At 34.0% G+C, this 17,156-nt stretch overlaps 1 protein-coding gene, 1 long non-coding RNA gene and 1 other non-coding gene across 4 annotated transcripts in view; all 3 read left to right on the forward strand.

The window, feature by feature from the left end:
* The first annotated feature begins 3,275 nt into the window (after window positions 1–3,275).
* Window positions 3,276–17,156, forward strand: part of LOC111051747 (UBX domain-containing protein 4) — a 35,992-nt gene continuing 22,111 nt past the window's right edge. Inside the window, exons 1-4 of one of the 2 annotated variants that reach the window (XM_022338302.2) lie at window positions 3,276–3,576; window positions 7,455–7,583; window positions 14,367–14,492; window positions 16,182–16,272. In XM_022338302.2, the coding sequence (XP_022193994.2) occupies window positions 3,495–3,576; window positions 7,455–7,583; window positions 14,367–14,492; window positions 16,182–16,272 (428 nt within the window). In that variant the 5' untranslated portion in view covers window positions 3,276–3,494. The remainder of the gene's footprint in view (window positions 3,577–7,454; window positions 7,584–14,366; window positions 14,493–16,181; window positions 16,273–17,156) is intronic. The other variant, XR_002606128.2, reaches the window with a different exon arrangement.
* Window positions 7,590–8,515, forward strand: LOC120354486. Its single transcript, XR_005573067.1, has 2 exons — window positions 7,590–8,395; window positions 8,458–8,515. It is a non-coding gene; the product is annotated as an uncharacterized LOC120354486 (long non-coding RNA).
* Window positions 16,672–16,745, forward strand: Trnak-cuu. The gene has a single exon. It is a non-coding gene; the product is annotated as a tRNA-Lys (tRNA).

Below are 17,156 nucleotides of genomic sequence, written 5' to 3' on the forward strand. Positions count from 1 at the left end.
CGCCGACACGACTTACAGACACGTTTTACTCGTATGGACAGTATAAGAAGAGGCTGTGGTTTATAACTGCGTGAGGTCTACTGTTCACAGAACTACTAGTAAGTTGGAAAATATCTTCCTTGGAGTAATCTCGGATGATAATATTGGAAGCAAATTAGAAAGTTTTGGAATAGTGTATTTTAATTGTCTATTTCCGTACAAATTGTTACAATATCTAGGAATTGAGTATAATCTGCTGAATGCTCTAAGATTATATTGAGGTATAGGTGCGAATATTCGGGAAGAATTATTATTTCTGCACATAATGCTAACTTATATAGAAAGAATTTTTTGGAGTGAGTGTGCTTCACAACAAACCTATTATTTCTAACTCTGTTCATTTGTGCTTTAGATCAGTGGTTCTCAAAGTGTGGGGCGCGACCCCCAAGGGGGGCGCGATGAATGTTCAAGGGGGGGCGCAAAGCTTGGTAGAAAGATTGCTTATAGTAATTATTCTAGAAGTAAATTATTTAAATTTACTTCTAAAATAATTACTATAAGTAATCTTTCTACTTTTAAAATTCTACTTGAAAATATTTTAATGAGAACTTGAATGGTTTGGCATGGATTCAAATCCCATTCAAATTCTCAATCAATGAGTGCTCCCCCAACATTATAGAAAAAGAAAACCTCGTTGATCTGCAAGGTGACTATGCGCTTAAAATGAAGTTTGGAGAATATTCTCTCACATCCTTCTGGATTGGTGTGCACAAGGAACACCCATTTTTGAGTGAAAAGGCATTGAAAATATTGACTTCATTTGCGACAACTTATTCGTGTGAAACTGGATTTTCTTCTCTAGCTGCCATGAAAAGTAAATTTACATCAAGACTGGATGTTTTAAAACTACAAGTCATTTTATATCATTAATATTGATAAACTTATCTGAGAGTATATTATTATCACTGCGATGAATCAATAAATGGGAAGTGACACTACGATTTGAAATAACAGTCGGAATTTTAAATAAATATGGTGATTAAATTATGATAGTAATTAATTTAGTATATAAACCCCTGGGCACAACAGTGTGAGCAACGGGAGCGTGAAAACGTTTCAACCATGGTTGATTGAAATGATCGCCCCGTCCCCAGTAGACAACTCTCACTGGTGTGCTCAACACATAATTATTACATTCTAATTGAAAAATAAAGATATTGAATTACTCTCTCTCTCACACTCTGTCATCTGGAATCTATGATCTATCAGAGCTAGCAATGTAAAATATATCAAATATCTCTGAGCATTATTCTTACCTCTAGATCAGTAATAAAAACGTTTGTCCATTACTTAGAGTGGTAGTGAAAAGCGTAATGCCACTGATTTATTCACTCACTCATTCATAATCAAGAGAACTGAAAATCTACTGGGTAAGTTAAAATTTGGCGAGTTTGTTCAGTTGGCCTCCTGAAGGCGTACTAAGAATGGATTTTAAAAAATCAAAAATAAACCAAAAATTTGCTTATTCTCAGAACTAATCGAGAGAAAATGTTCAAAATTGGTACACAGGCTCAGCAGAGGTTTACAAATGAATGCTGTACTGTAAGGATTTTGAGATTAAGTTCCGCCCAAGATCGGCGGTTTCTGAGCGTTTTTCCTGCGTTTTCTAGGCATTCTCAAGAACTATATATTGCAAAAACTCAGCAAGGGTCTAGAAATTTTGTCTTGAGAAAATTTGAGAATTACGCCCAAGATTTTACTGCGTTTTCTAAGCGTTCCCTAGCATTTTTTCTGCGTTTTCTCATCTCTTTCAAAAACTAATTCACAAGAAATTTTCAAGCTTGGTGAACAGGTTCATCTGAGATGTTGAAATGTTGTATTGAAAATAAAATGGCTTAAAAATAACGCAAAAACATACGCCCATAATCTTCGTTTTGTTGCTTTTTCAGTACCTAACAGATTGATAGAAAACGTTCAAATTTAGTAGCCTACATAGTCCAGGCGCAAATGTAGGTAGGCTACTAGAAAAGGCATTCCGTGGACAAAAACTTGAAATACCCTATACATTTTTCGGAGACAAAATTTTACCCTTCAATTTGTAAAAATAATGCATCTCTGCAGTGGACATTAACTACGTTGAAACAGCGCCATGGAATATTTCCGTAAAACTTCAGAAATGACATCTAGTTGAGGGCTGTGGGCTAAATCCATTTTCCACGCCTGGAACGTCATTATAAAGAAAAAGAGAGAAATGTACTGTTATTTTTTGATACCTGTCATCACAGCGCGTAGATACATATCATTATGAAGCTAAGAAAACTATATAAATTTAATAGATTATTCTCTGTAGCTCGCACAGAAAACGTTACCGTATAATTAGTACAGTATTAAATGTCTGTTTAGAGTTTTGGAAGGTTATTATAACTAATAAAATATATACCGTAAACGTTTTAGAGGGAACCTTGAATATATTAATGTATTATTTAGGCTACAATATCGAAAATAACAAGAATGACTGTGTATGTTAAATCATGGGATACACGGTATGCGTTTCAAAAATACGGTACGTTAATGATTTTCCAGAATTTTGACAGATTGATTTGAAAATTTAGAAATTTGTTAAATTGACAAAGAAAAAAGTTGTAGAATTTTTCCACTGTCCCTTCTTCATCCTGAAACCTTACACAGTATATAGGCCTACGCGAGTTAGTTTGTGAAGGAGGTTTTGAATGGTTCAAGTCTGTGTATTTTTTAAAAACTTAAATAATCATGGAAATTATACTACTAAAATGACATGAGCTATTTCAAGGACAAATTTGAACAATAGAACAAAGTAGCATACTGTATTTAAAAAAAACTTTAAATAATTATCAAAATTATACTATTAAAATGAAATGAGCTTTTTCAAGGGCAAATTTGAACAAGTAGCCTACTAACTGGACACAACAAAACTATATTTGGGGTATTACCGGTATTTCTTGTCAAGTAAAATACGTAATTTTCTGAGGAAAGCTTCTCGGACCCCCTTTGGAGGAAGGTATCTTACAAAGTTTTTGTCATAAACAAATTAATTCATAATTTCCAAATAACCACCATTGTGATTTGTATTTCGCGCCATCTTGCTATAATAATAATGGTTGGATTGAAATAAATAGAATTATTAGAGAGGCAAGTAAAAAGAGTAATATTAAAGCAGTAGGTAGCGCTACAGTCGATGACGTTACTCAAAGTATCGTGCGCACAAAATGCCATCACGTGACCTTTGTTCACTAGTGCGCACAGATTGTCAAGCGAACAGATTGTAAGTCGAACAAATGGCGGAGCGAATAACTTGTACCGCCCCAATTCGATCTACCTACGTTTTTGTTTTGAGGTTATAAAGTTCAGGAAAAGGGAACTGAATATTTTATTAGAAAAATCCTGTGGTCACTGTCACTGGTGATAATAATATACAGTGTGAGCTGATTCTTTTCTTGGATTTTAAACGAAAAAGTTCCAATAGCCTAATTACTGAGATGCCAAATTTTGAAGCGAATTTGAATGATGCGTTGGAAGTCAGCAAGAGAGATGACAAAATTGTTATGGTAATTGTTGAAGGTAATTAATATTAATTTATAATCTATTTGTGTGGCAAGAATAAAGGACATTTTTTGCATAGCCTAGTCGATTGTAGGTGTTGAGTAGTTCATCTGTATGATTCAACAATATTGATCCTATTGAATTACAATTTTGAGATCTAATCAAGTCAAGTTCCAGTCCAAGTTTTGTTGAATAGTGACTTTAGCGAAAAAACCTGATTATTTAATGATATAGAAATAATTTTGAAATATAATTAGCAAATTATTTTATCTTTATTTCTTAAGGAATAAAATAATATATTTGATTATTTTGAACACGAATGAACAGTTAATATTACAACATGAGATATACAGGCACATAATACATAATATAAAGTGCGGTCCACGCTATAATTTCAGTATTTGATTAACATTGGTCTTGCTATCCTTGTCTATCATTCGATATAGCTGATAGCGCTATCCTTTTCTAGCTCCACAACGCTACCAGATCGTTATTCAACAATGTAGAAATATAATCTGGCAAGGCAGAGAATCAGCAATGCCGTTCTCGTATCCTTTTTCACTGCCATTATAAAGTGGACCTCACTATAGTCCAGTCAAATGGTCGTTTTTCAGGAAACAGCACCGAAAGAATTTTTCTCGACGGTTGTAAATGTATTTTGGGGCGCTGAATTCGAATCTGAAATTTACTGACACGCCAGAGGGCGGCTTCACTCCCAAATCCCCCAAAATTTAAGACTTTTCAATTTTCCCATTTAATCTCGTAAACCTTGAGTTTCTCAAGAAAAATCATTCCCAGCAAAATAAAAGAGAATAAAGTTTCCAATAAATTCAGTGGTCGCGCAGGATTCTACTATTTTTGGTTCCGGAGCTACGAATTTTAAAAAAGGGGTTTTCAAAATTATGCAAACCTTCCACTTCTACCCTATACAACTTGGATATTTATCTAGTATAGATAAAAAACCACACGTCACGTGAAAGAACAATTCATTATAAACAGGATTCCTTAGAAATGTTCGAATTTAGTAGAGTGGGGAGGGAGATTACACCCAAAAATAGAAAATCATGTCCTACAGCCAAAATACAAATTTTTCATTATAGGCTAATACCGTTTCAAGGCCTTCCTAACAAAAAATACATATTTCGGCTGAAATAATCTCACGAGGGCTATTTTCTATGATTATCACCCGTTTGAAACATCTAATCTCAGTATTTCCTAGTGTTGGGGGGGGGGGAAATAAGGATAAAATAAATAATAAATAAAATAAATAAATGTTTATTTCCAAAAAAAACTAAAACTACAACATCAATTACACAAAATATTAGATAAATTACAATATTTCATACAATAGTTAGTTACAAAAATTCTTTTTCTACAACTGCGCGTAAAAAAAGAATTTACATACTCAATTCTCCTCGTAAAACAGCTTATTTCTGAGGAGAATCTACTTTTTCGCTCGCCAACCAGCCGCACATGAGCAGTAGATTTTCTTTACGCTCGGTAATCATTCTCGCATGCGCAGAAGAGTTTCTTTACGCTCGCTAATCAGCTGATGGTAAGCAGCTCGCCAAAAGGTCAGAAAGTGTCAGTAAATTTCAGATTCGAATTCAGCGCCCCAAAATACATTTACAACCGTCGAGAAAAATTCTTTCGGTGCTGTTTCCTGAAAAACGACCATTTGACTGGACTATAGTGAGGTCCACTTTATAGATACGTCAAGGATCAAAACTTTAAACTCTTATAACTTTTGAAATTTGAAAAAATGATCAAATCTCCTCGTACTACAACTCATTCTTCTCAGCTCGTAAGACGGTTCTAAATCATGTATCATAACTGAAATTTGATGAAAAAATGAAAAATTCCTCTTTAGTGTATTTTAGATCATATTTAAATACACAGAAAAATGGCCAATTTATATATTCAAAACTGTGTATCTCGGTAACCCGAAATGATGAAAAATAGTACTTGGTCTTGATTTGAATAACAGAATCTCCGTAATTTCGTAAAATTCTGTAAAAATATAATCGTGAGTTAAGATACGTTTGATTCAAAAAATCGAGAAAATTGCGATATTTTCCTCATTTTCACAGTCTCGACAGTTTTTCGTTAAAAAACAGTCATGCAAGATGGATTTAAGGCAACCTAGTTTATAGAGCATGTAATTCTCTTTCATTTGAGACCAATCGCAAGTTTCTATCAAGTATCTTACTCGTTTTAGAGACTATTGAATAACAGTAAAATTGCAGAAAAAATGAGAAAATGAAAATAATAATTTTTTCAATTAGCTGTAACTTTTGAACGGTATTGAAATCAGAAAAACAATTCATGGGAGCGAAAAGAGGAGAAAATTCTCTACAACCGTGACTACTTTTTGGATTTTTTATCTGAAGTGTTCCACAAGATACGTAACTTTGAATATGCGAAAATTTTTTGATACGTTAATCACTTCCACAGTCTCGCATATCTAAAGTTGCGTATCTTGTGAAATACTTCAGATGAAAAATCCAAAAAGTAGTCACGGTTGTAGAGAATTTTCACCTCTTTTCGCTGCCATGAAAAACGACCATTTCACTGGACTAATATGCATTCTGTGATACAGGTATCAGCTATCCTTTATAGAAGACCGTGTGTAAGTCAAAGCTGTGAATCAACAACGCTATTCTATCTTCCTCCACTGAAGTTATAACTTGGACTTATTGAGTTGTCGCTAAGGATTTGCACCTGAAAAGCAGTTTCAGGTGCCAACCCAATTAGCCAATCGGAGAGCTTCCTGCCCTGCCGACTCTGGAACCGCCTGAAAATACCCCTTATATTTATATGGTTTCGCCTTAAGGTGTTGCACCCTTCAGTCTGCTACCACTACGTGGTCGCAGGCTCGAATATCACCGGTTGGCATGGACGTTTAATCTTCTCATCTCATCACCCTCACACTTTCCATTACCCACACACAAGCAAAAAGCTCTTGTGGGTATCATCCGCAATGAAAAATAATAGAAAAGAACGCATACACTGTATAATGCGACCAAACAAAATTCGCAACGCTAAAAATTCAGATATCGTATAGATGGTTTTTTACTTAATTTCGAGCCGCAGCAATTTCAAACTTAGTCTCTTCAATTAACCATCTATAGTAGGCCTAATTGGAATGATTTTTAGTCAATAAATTTCATTGTTGTCAATATATTTATAAACTTTGAAATATTTTGTTGATTTGATGCTGCCAGAATCCCTGCTCAAGAAAGTAGAGAATCTCCTATTTAGATCAACTAGATCGTACATCTTCCACTTTCCTTATTAAATTCCATGATGAAACGTTTATTAGGCTATTCACAGTAATTTTGTCTTGAGTTTATTTAAATCGAAGAAATTTATTTCTTGAATTGGTGAAATAAAAACACATAGATGTTGTCAGTTTTCTACACTTTAATTTGGTACACGACCATGGTTTCGTGACCACACAGGTCACATTTTCAAGCTGAAATAAAGTCAGCTTGAAAATGTGACCTGTGTGGTCACGAAACCATGGTCGTGTACCAAATTAAAGTGTAGAAAACTGACAACATCTATGTGTTTTTATTTCATCATGGAACGTTTCTACAACATCGACCACAACTCAGTTGAAGTTTCTTGAATTGGTTCAGAAGGAATCCAAAAATGTCAATACCTACCTATAGTACCTATAGGATGTGCTGTTTGATACCGGTTTATGATTCAATATTTTATATTTACATTACACTTGATGAATATAGGTATTGAATTTTATTTTTTATACATTTCTTTGATGTACAATATGTGTATGTGATTTTTCATAATAATGTTTATCATGTTGATTTGTAACTTACTTATCAAAATTTTTACAAAATAAATTATAATTTCTATTACTTTTTTATTTACAGGCGGTGATGAAAAGAAGATCAGTATAATTAAAAATGCAGTTTCAGAGCTGAATATGAAGAAATTTCCAAATTTGATTTCTACAAAACTGCCACAGAACTCTCCTCATTATTCAGACTTCATAGAACTCTGTATCCTTGGCAAACCTGACAATTATCGACTTCGATTTTCACTGAGCATAATAAATTGTGATTTAGATTTCGATTCAAAGTACGATTTCTGAATGGAAATGATTTAATCATAAACTCCTATGGTATTTATTGGAATGTGATATAATGAATGGACACATTCAATACATATCTTATCCGATACATGTCGTGTCTCCAAAAATATAGGTACCTATAAGAGTACTATTCATGGTATTATAATGGCATGATATAATATAATCATAATGAAATTTACACTATTGAATTGAATTGAATTGAAAATTTATTTATTCATCAAAATGCACAAAATACATCTGAACAGTGTCAAATTACAAAAATTATTATTAATATCGTCACAAAATCATCCTTTACACATACAGAAGTCAAAAATTCTGATAAAAAAACAAGATTCTAAAATCTTACAGTCAGATTGACATACTCCTGCAAAGAGTATAGAGATAGTCCCACCAAATATTCCTTTAATTTTTTTTTGTAGGTATTCAACCTCCTCTATTTCTTTCAACTCTCTAGGAAGTATATTGAAAAATTTTCTCCCCATAAAAAGTGTTTTTTCTATGCCTCTCCTCGATCCTTCCAAATCTGGTGTTGTAGCCATGTGTTTCGTTTCTTGATCCTGTTGACGAGCATTTTTTAAAGTACATGACTACGTCAAAAATATATTGCCCATAGATTGTTAAGATTCCAAACTGTGGAAAAACGAGTTTTACTGAGTCTAATCTTTTTAACTTCATTATTATTCTGAGAGCTCTTTTTTGTTGTAATAGTATCTTATCAAGGTTACTCTTGGTTGTACTTCCATAGATAGCAAGTCCGTATGCCAGATGAGAATGTATTAAAGAGTGGTACAGGGATTTCATTGTCTGTATACTGCAGATATCTGTCAATTGCCGCAAAGCAAAAAGGCCGGGGGATATATTTTTTACAACCTGAGAAACATGTTTATCCCATGATAAGCTGCTATCAATATCAAGGCCTAAGAATTTTGTGCCATCCACTAATTCTAAGGTTTCGCCATTTATTTCAACATTTGGGGACCAATGATTAATTCTTTGCCTTGTAGAAAAAGGAACTACAATAGACTTGCTGGCGTTTAAAAGAAGATTCCTATTATTTAGAAATTTATTAATGGAATACAAGCCAACAGCGGATGCTGCTTCAATCTCTTCAATGGATTCACCCGAGAAGATGATGTTTGCATCATCAGCATAGAGACAAACAGCAGCTTTCCCCTGGACCACCCTAGGCAACCCTTTGATGTAGCACAGGAACAATAAAGGACCCAATATTGAGCCTTGAGGGACACCATATTTAAGACTCCTCAGGTCAGAGCGGTATCTGATTTTATATTGAAGCGCATGCGTCTCTTCAATATGCTCTATCTCAACAAATTGTTGTCTATCCTTCAGGTACGATTCAAACCATGTCTGTTCTATTCCATTTACACCTAGAGTTTTCAACGTATCTATCAAAACATTATGCCTCACACTGTCAAAAGCACGAGTCATATCCAAGAATATGCCAACAATTTTCTCCCCTTTGTCGATTGCATTTACGATAGAGTTAATGAAATCGACTCCAGCCGTTATCGTGGACTTTTTAGAGCGAAAACCATGCTGTTCTTTGTCCAAAATGTTATTTGTTTCTAAATATTCTATTAGCTGCATGTACACCACACGTTCAATAATTTAAGAAAATACTGATAAAATAGATACTGGCCTATAACAAGCAGGTTCTCTGACATCACCCTTCTTAAATATTGGAAAAACCCTGGCTACCTTTAAAATGTTTGGAAAATGGCCCGATATCAAGGAGGAATTTATTATATGAGTCAGGGGTTTAATTATCGCCGGCAAGACTTTTTTAACTATTGTAATTGGGATGTCATCTGGCCCTGAAGAAAGTTTATTTTCAAATGACATTATTATTTTTACTAACTCATATTCTGAAATAGTTTTGAATCTGAATCTCAGTGTGGATTGACAGTTTGGATAAATCGGGGTTTCAACAGGTTCACATCTATCAGGAATATTTGGTATGACAAACTTATCTACTGCTGTAACAAAGAAATCATTAATATATTACTAATAGTAAGAGGGTTTGTTACATGAATTCCATTATCTATAACACTTAAATTTGAGTTTTTATTTTTGTTTTTACCAACATTATCGTTAACAATCTTCCAGATAACTCTATTTTTATTTCTTGCATTGGCGACTTTATTGTCAAAGACTTTTTGTTTATTTATTGCTATTTCCTGTCTCAAATCTCTCTTTCTAGTTTTAATTTGATCTTTTAAATCATCACTCTTTGTATTTCTAAATATTCTTTCAAGCTCCAATAAGTCTCTCTTTTTCCTAATGACCTCGCTGCTCGCTGCTCGAATCCTTATTTGTTTCCTTCTCATTCATAAATAGCTTTGGAAAATTAATGTTGAAATAATATGAAAAAATTGAAATAAATGCATTATACTTATCACTTACTGAAGATTGATAAACGTCCATCCAATTGACACTCTCTAAATCTTTGAAAAATATATTGGAATTACAGTCGTCAAATCTCCTGCTAAGACCTCTTATTGGTTTTTTGTGAAAGTTACTAACATTAAGAATTTCAAATAGCTGAGCATCATGATCTGATATATGGGTTATAATGCCTGACACTTTCAAGTTCTCATCACAAATATTTGTAATAAAATTATCAATAGCTGTTTCAGAGGTTGTAGTTATTCTAGTTGGAAAATCGACCTTAAATGACATATTATACATTTTTAGAATATTTCTGAACTTAAGGTAAACATTATTCTTTTCTAGTACATTAATATTTATGTCACCAGCTAGTACAACATTTTTGTATTTCCTGCATAGAATTTCAAGTTTTTCTAAAAAAGAATCTAAGTAACAATGTTGGGGTGTTCTGTACAAACAGGCCATAACAAAAGAGAAACTATTAATAGAAAATTTGGTTACACAACACTCAAATTCTTTTTCCATCGTTATAGACTTTATTGCCGGCAGTTCAACGGGCTTGCAACTTGAATAGATTTTATTACTAACTAAAATCATGACCCCGCCTCCCATATTATTACTCCTAGAGAAATTCGAGCTTATAGTATAGTCGGGTATATTTAACAGTGCAGTTTCAGCTTCTGACATCTTGTGCTCAGATATTGCCAGTATGTCAGGTTTTAGCTCCTCTAAATTAATTCTTAGCAAGTCTAAACGGGATGGCAAGTGCTGAACATTCTGATGTAAAATTGATATTCTTCCGGATCCATCCTGTGAGACACTTGTAGCTAAGGTTGAGTAGTTTCCACCGAGCGGCAGTCGTTTCCCAAATTTGCCGCAGGAGATGCAGCGATAGACTGGGACTCGACCTCGGGAGACTGCATGTCGCCGAGCCGCCCAATTGGTGACCGGGGTGGAGAGGCCACGCAGCCTTCAGAAGCAGCCCCCCGCGAAGGTGAGCCGTCATCGGCCAGAGAAACAGGAGAGTCAACAATCGCATAGTCACCGTCCTCAATAGCCGCAGAAATCCTTCCAGCCAGCCAGCCCTTGCCCCAACGGTTGAGGTGCATGCCGTGTCGAGTGTGGTGGAATCTTTCTGCCCGACTTGCCTCTACAAGTATCACATTCTCATACCTCCCGCCAATAGCTTTGAGTAAACAGTTCGTCCGCGCTACTTCCCCGTTTACACAAGACCACTCAACAAGGTCGTGTCTGTTTGGAACATCCACTAAGACAATTTTATTTTTTTGAAATCGATTAATCGTCTCCTCGATTCCCGTTAGTGCCTTTTCTGCCTCGTTTCTTGCAACATCGTTAGCGCCGCACAATATAATTAGAATATCATTATCTGCAATTTCACCACATATATTATCATGGCATAAAATCTGTTCAGTCCTAGCGCCAGGACTTACAAAACCAATACATTCATAGGAGTGTTTCAACCTACCATTCAAATGCCACGTTAAATTCCTTCCATGACTATCAGATACCAACAGTATCTTCTTTGTTTCATTGAGCATATTTTTAGGGAGATTGTTTTTTACTAATTCTGGTGCATTTTTTTTATTGTGAGGTCGTTTGCGTTTTGTGGTAGCAATCTCTTCAGCCATTGCAGCAATATTTGCATCTATATCCTCCTCATTTACTTGAAGAGGCTGGTAAAAGTTACGTAGCTTGACGTTGAAATTGCTAGGCAGACTATTTCTTAATTTATTTCTCCTGTTAGTAGGTTCTAACTGGAAAACCGGAGTATTACGCTTGAGGTCAACTATTTCTTCATCTCTCTCCAAAATAATTTTTTTTAAATTTACAATTTCCTTCCTAGCCTGTTCTAAGTCTTCTTTAAGCATTCCTAAGATAGCTTTCTGGTTCTCAATTTCCTCTATGAGAAAGCTATTCAATTCTACATTTAGATCCCCCTCATTTTGTTCACCATCAGCATTAGATGAAACTGAGATTGAGGTCTTATCGTAAATCTTATCCGATGCCTGTACACTACACTCGACACAAGACCATATCATTTCACCATTTTTTATTAACTCGTAATCATCCTTAGAGAGACCAGTGCATTTTACTAAGTGGAACCACTGCGAACAGTTTCCCCTGCAAAGTACAGCTTTATTGCACTTATTTACATTTTTGTTACATTTACCACAAGGGTACTTTTTTGTTCTCTTACACATGCTGTTCAAATGCGAATCGTATAAAAAAACTATTTTAATTGGTAAGGAAATTGACAGGAAAAAGAATGCTAAGAGAGCAGTCAAAGCAGTCGGAAAATTTGGAAGCTCCTGAAATTTAGAAGGACTGAGGAAGAGAAAGATAGATTGGAGAAGGAAAAATTGGATAATAATAATACAATAGATGTGAAAAAGTAGGTCAGTGGGTTTATACCGAAGAAGATAGCAGATAAGAGAAGAAAGACGATTGATGAAGCACGCTTATCTCAAAAATAGTATTGCCGCAGGCAACTGATAAGGAATCACAGAACTGTAGTTGGAGCGCAAAACAGTGTAGTAGCAGACGACAATACAGCCACCGGCTGGTGAGATCAAGTTCAGCAGTGCAAAACAACAAATAACTTAATCATGTTGAACCAAGTGCTAGAAGATGCGGATATGGTATAACGAATGAATCGACCTTACTTACGAACCACACATATGTCCAGGTGGGTAGAGTGATAATACAACATATAGATCACAACAGCACAAAAACTAACTCAAATTAACGTGTAAAACAGAATAATTAACCGAAAAATCACAGAGCCATAAAGATCATGATCATCCACGACAGGCAGTCCTGCCAACGATGAGCAGAGATATTGTGGAATCGCTCCATATTAAGGTCAAATAAAAACTATATTGTCAGTTCCACATAATTTATTTGAGCCTAACGGTTCTATCCTAAAATTTGGGTCGTAACGTTAGACCACTGAAGATGTTGTCTTAGTGCATTGAAACTTAAGTTTGGCTCAAATAAATTATGTGGAACTGACAATATCGTTTTTATTTCACCTTACTAATAATAATGATTTATAACGGTATGATCAATGATATATAATATGGTATGATAATGGTATTATATCCGAAATATGTCCTGTTTACAAAAATATATGTAACAGGGTACTATTACTCGTATATTTCTCCAGGGCTACTCAATAGTTTTTAAAACGAATCAGCTTAGTACAGTTTTATTTATAATAGTTTGTGTTAGTGATGTTTTATAGTACTAGTTTTCGTCTTATTTATAATATAACTTCTTATATTATAGAAAATATATGTATAATGTACGAGAGTGGTCTGAAAAGTTTCCAACTCAACCGTGAAGATGTCAACTCTTGTGGACAAGAGCTGATGTTTCTTTTTTGACATATTTTAAAAGTTACTAGAATTTTAGTCGAGTCGGATGAGTTACCTCATAATAGAGGTCCAACATTAATGTCTGACATCCAATTAGCCGCGAAGTCAGAGTCTGAATACTGATGTTGGAATACAAGTTGGAGCGTGAGTGGTAAACACGATCCTACTAGTAGTCCAACAATTTGGAAAACGAATCTGACCGTGAATGACCCACTTGAACCGATGCTATAGTACACCTTGTGATCGTCTACATCTGATACTATGCCGTAGACGCGTAAACAATTCCCCTTATAATAAATAAATTGATCAAACCTATTACCTGAACATATTTAATTTCGTTTAATATCACTGAATCAAGTATTTGAAAATAATAGAATGAATTAAATCTACAAATGTTTTTTTTTTTATAAATCAAACAGTATTTAATTTTTTCCACTTAATTTATACACATTTTGATTTTTATTTTCTACTATTGCCATCATAATTATTTGGTACGGTATAAATTTAGCTTTTCCTTACTTTGTGATTGATTCAATTGCTTTGTTATGAAATTATATCTACTTTAATATAGTCAATTTTAAATTTGCAGTAACATTATCGCTTTCTGTTTTTGTTACTAGTCACTATCACTCAAACTAAAGTTTTGCTGGTAACGCCAAATAATTAGCCTATAATAATTTATTAAAAAGCTCTCTTTCTAGTTCCAAGTATGAATCTGTATTTAACAAATTTGCAATACAATTTGATTTCATAATTATTATTGAATCCCGGTCAATACGGAGTTTTCTGAACGCAACACACAACTGAGATGTGGATAATTTTTGGATGTGGATTAATTCTAAGTAATATAATTGGAATGTTGTCCTTAATCGTTAATAAACCAGATGGCAATCTAGGAACACCATGCTTGGCATTCATTGAGAATAAAGGAATCCCTTTGAAGGTCATCAATGGAATATCAGACCCTAGAATCATGTTGGGCTGTCTTCAAGAAACTGCTCGATTCTGTAGTAAGTTTCCATTTTATTTTCATTTTTCAATCAATAAAATAAGTTCAAAAAATCAAATTAATTATTAATTGCCTTCTTGAAGTATTTGAATTCAACATTCAGATTATGTCTTATGACCTTGTAACCCTTCACCGCTTTGACGATGTCTTGCATTTGTTTTTAATGTTCTGACAATAAACGAATCTTGAATCTTGACTTGGCCTACTGGTCAATGCAATAGCATTATATCAATTAACGATAAATTTAATTGTTTTCTAATTATTGCAATAATTCAATCTCTATAATTGAACAGATTTCTATCTAAATTAGTCGTCCGTCTTGCGAGGTGGTTCCGCCCCATGGACCCCGATGCCATCAGCCACTAATGATACCAGTTTATTTCTTTGAAATATTGATACTTGCTTTAGCCGCCATATCGATCAATAGGGACTTTCATGCTCGCTTCGATCGCCTTGTCACACATAGCAATTCAATATAACTAAATTTTTTTCAAAAACTATTCAAAAATCTTAAAAGATTCATTGGAAATGCAAAGAAAAAATTGAATTTTATCTTTATCTTTGTATTAATTAGGTAATATCATCGAACCCCTCTAAACAAACCAACAGCTTTCTAGTTCAGTCGTTCCTTAAATTTGCTGTAAAACATTTCAAAAGCCCAAATAAAAACAGTTGAATCGCCTATTACTGGCGTCATTTTTCAATATAATACCATTCCTGGGCGTTTGTCCTGTTTTTCTTTGCATTTTCAATGCGTTTTCCAACAATTTCAAGAACGTCTGGAATAGAAAAGATTAAACTCAATGAACAGAGAACAGGTTCAGCTGAGGTGTGGCCTTAGAAGGTTTGGGAAATATTATAAAATTACACCCGGTACTAATGTTTACTAGTTGTTCTATGCGTTTTCAACCTTTTCGCAGTTCCATTAAGTAGATGAGTGCTTGAAAAGGTTAAATATAGATGTTCTCCAAATCATTATTATTTGAAATCCTTCAACACTCAAGTGTAGCACAATAGGCTAATTGTGAAAATATCCTAATAAAAACCTCTACAATATTTATTCAGGAAAGGATATTTTTGTCAACCTATCATAATAAACACAGATCTTTGCACTAACAATCTAAGATCTGTATAGTTTATAAGTTTTAATCAAGAGGTGATTGAATCTAGTTTGAAATTCCCTATTTTTCGGATATATGGTAAGCGAAGGTGCTAGGGGTCCAGAGGGACGGATCCCTCTTGTTAGACAGATAAGGCGAGTGGAGCAACTATTCATATAAGAATGTATGAAAAAGTTTAGAGTATTGAAGTGAAAAAATATAAGGGCAAATGTTCCAGGACTAATTTTATTGCAACAACGTTACAATGTTGTAAGATGTATAATACTTTTATAAATTACCTATTGTCGCTTATTAACGTTCCTGAAATCCCAATGAAGACCTTGCCAGATAGTGCTATATTTCAAACCAGTGATAAAAATAACATGAAAATAGTAGCCTACCCTTTTTTTAAACACCTTTTACTTCTTTCAAAAACAAGTTACGTAATTTTTATTATTAATTTTTTTTATTTTTGTAGCTTTTGTTATTCATAATTCATATTCGTGTTAGATTTTATAGTTCCATCATACTTCTCTCGAGACATTTTTTTGTAATAATTTCATTAGATGTTCATTTATGATTATTTACAGATGAAAAAGTTGAATCAATACGCTCTAGAGAATCATTGAAACAAAAACCAGTTGAGAGTGCACCTCTCATTGAATCTCCCAAAAAGTATGAGTAAGTATTATTTTCATATTTAAATCATTGTGATAATACTATATTGTATTTCCTAAGAAATGCGATTGTGAGGATAATTATTGAAATTTCCATGAGCTTTGTACATAATCATAGGTTTCAGTAGGTTTCATTTGTGATCCTATTTCAACTGAAAAATTACTTTTCTGTCGCTACAAAATTTTTGTCCGCCATTTTGGATACGCTATTTAGAATCCAACTTCATTTTTTAAATGGTAAGAAAGTCTTATGATAAATTTCCATGATTATCTGTAATTTCCATGATTACCTCTCCCAGATAACGATATTTTATGAAACTGGACTTTTTGTTAGCATGAACAATCATATCAGTTCATATAGCTCATATCAGCAAGAAGGTTATAAACATATAATTTGTTATTAGCCCGGCTAGCTCAGTCGGTAGAGCATGAGACTCTTAATCTCAGGGTCGTGGGTTCGAGCCCCCACGTTGGGCGAAATATTTTTGCTAGCTAATTTTGGGAGCTATTGCAAATAGTCCAGTCACTATATACATTGGTGCATGCAATTTATATTGTAGTTCTGATTTTTTATATTATTCGGGTACATAAGAGAAGTTCAGAACCAATTTCTTCATGCAAAATTTCCTTGTGCTAGATACTGGGTGGCCCAAAAACCTTGTATTTTCGGCTCATTTTCGAGTTTTCAGCCATTTCTGCCAAATCTCGTAATCGGACAGAGAAATTTGCTCTCGCCTTTTGTTTAGATCATAAAATTCTGAATAAAATGAGATCATTCGGAATTCTTTATCTCCAATGAGTACTGAGTTATGATTTTTCAAAAATTAGTGAAATTTGAAGGAAAAATCAATTTTGATGAATTTTAGTTTTTGATCAACAATATCTTCC

This window comes from Nilaparvata lugens, chromosome X (genome assembly GCF_014356525.2).
Source record: "Nilaparvata lugens isolate BPH chromosome X, ASM1435652v1, whole genome shotgun sequence".
Classification (NCBI taxonomy): Eukaryota; Metazoa; Arthropoda; class Insecta; order Hemiptera; family Delphacidae; genus Nilaparvata; species Nilaparvata lugens.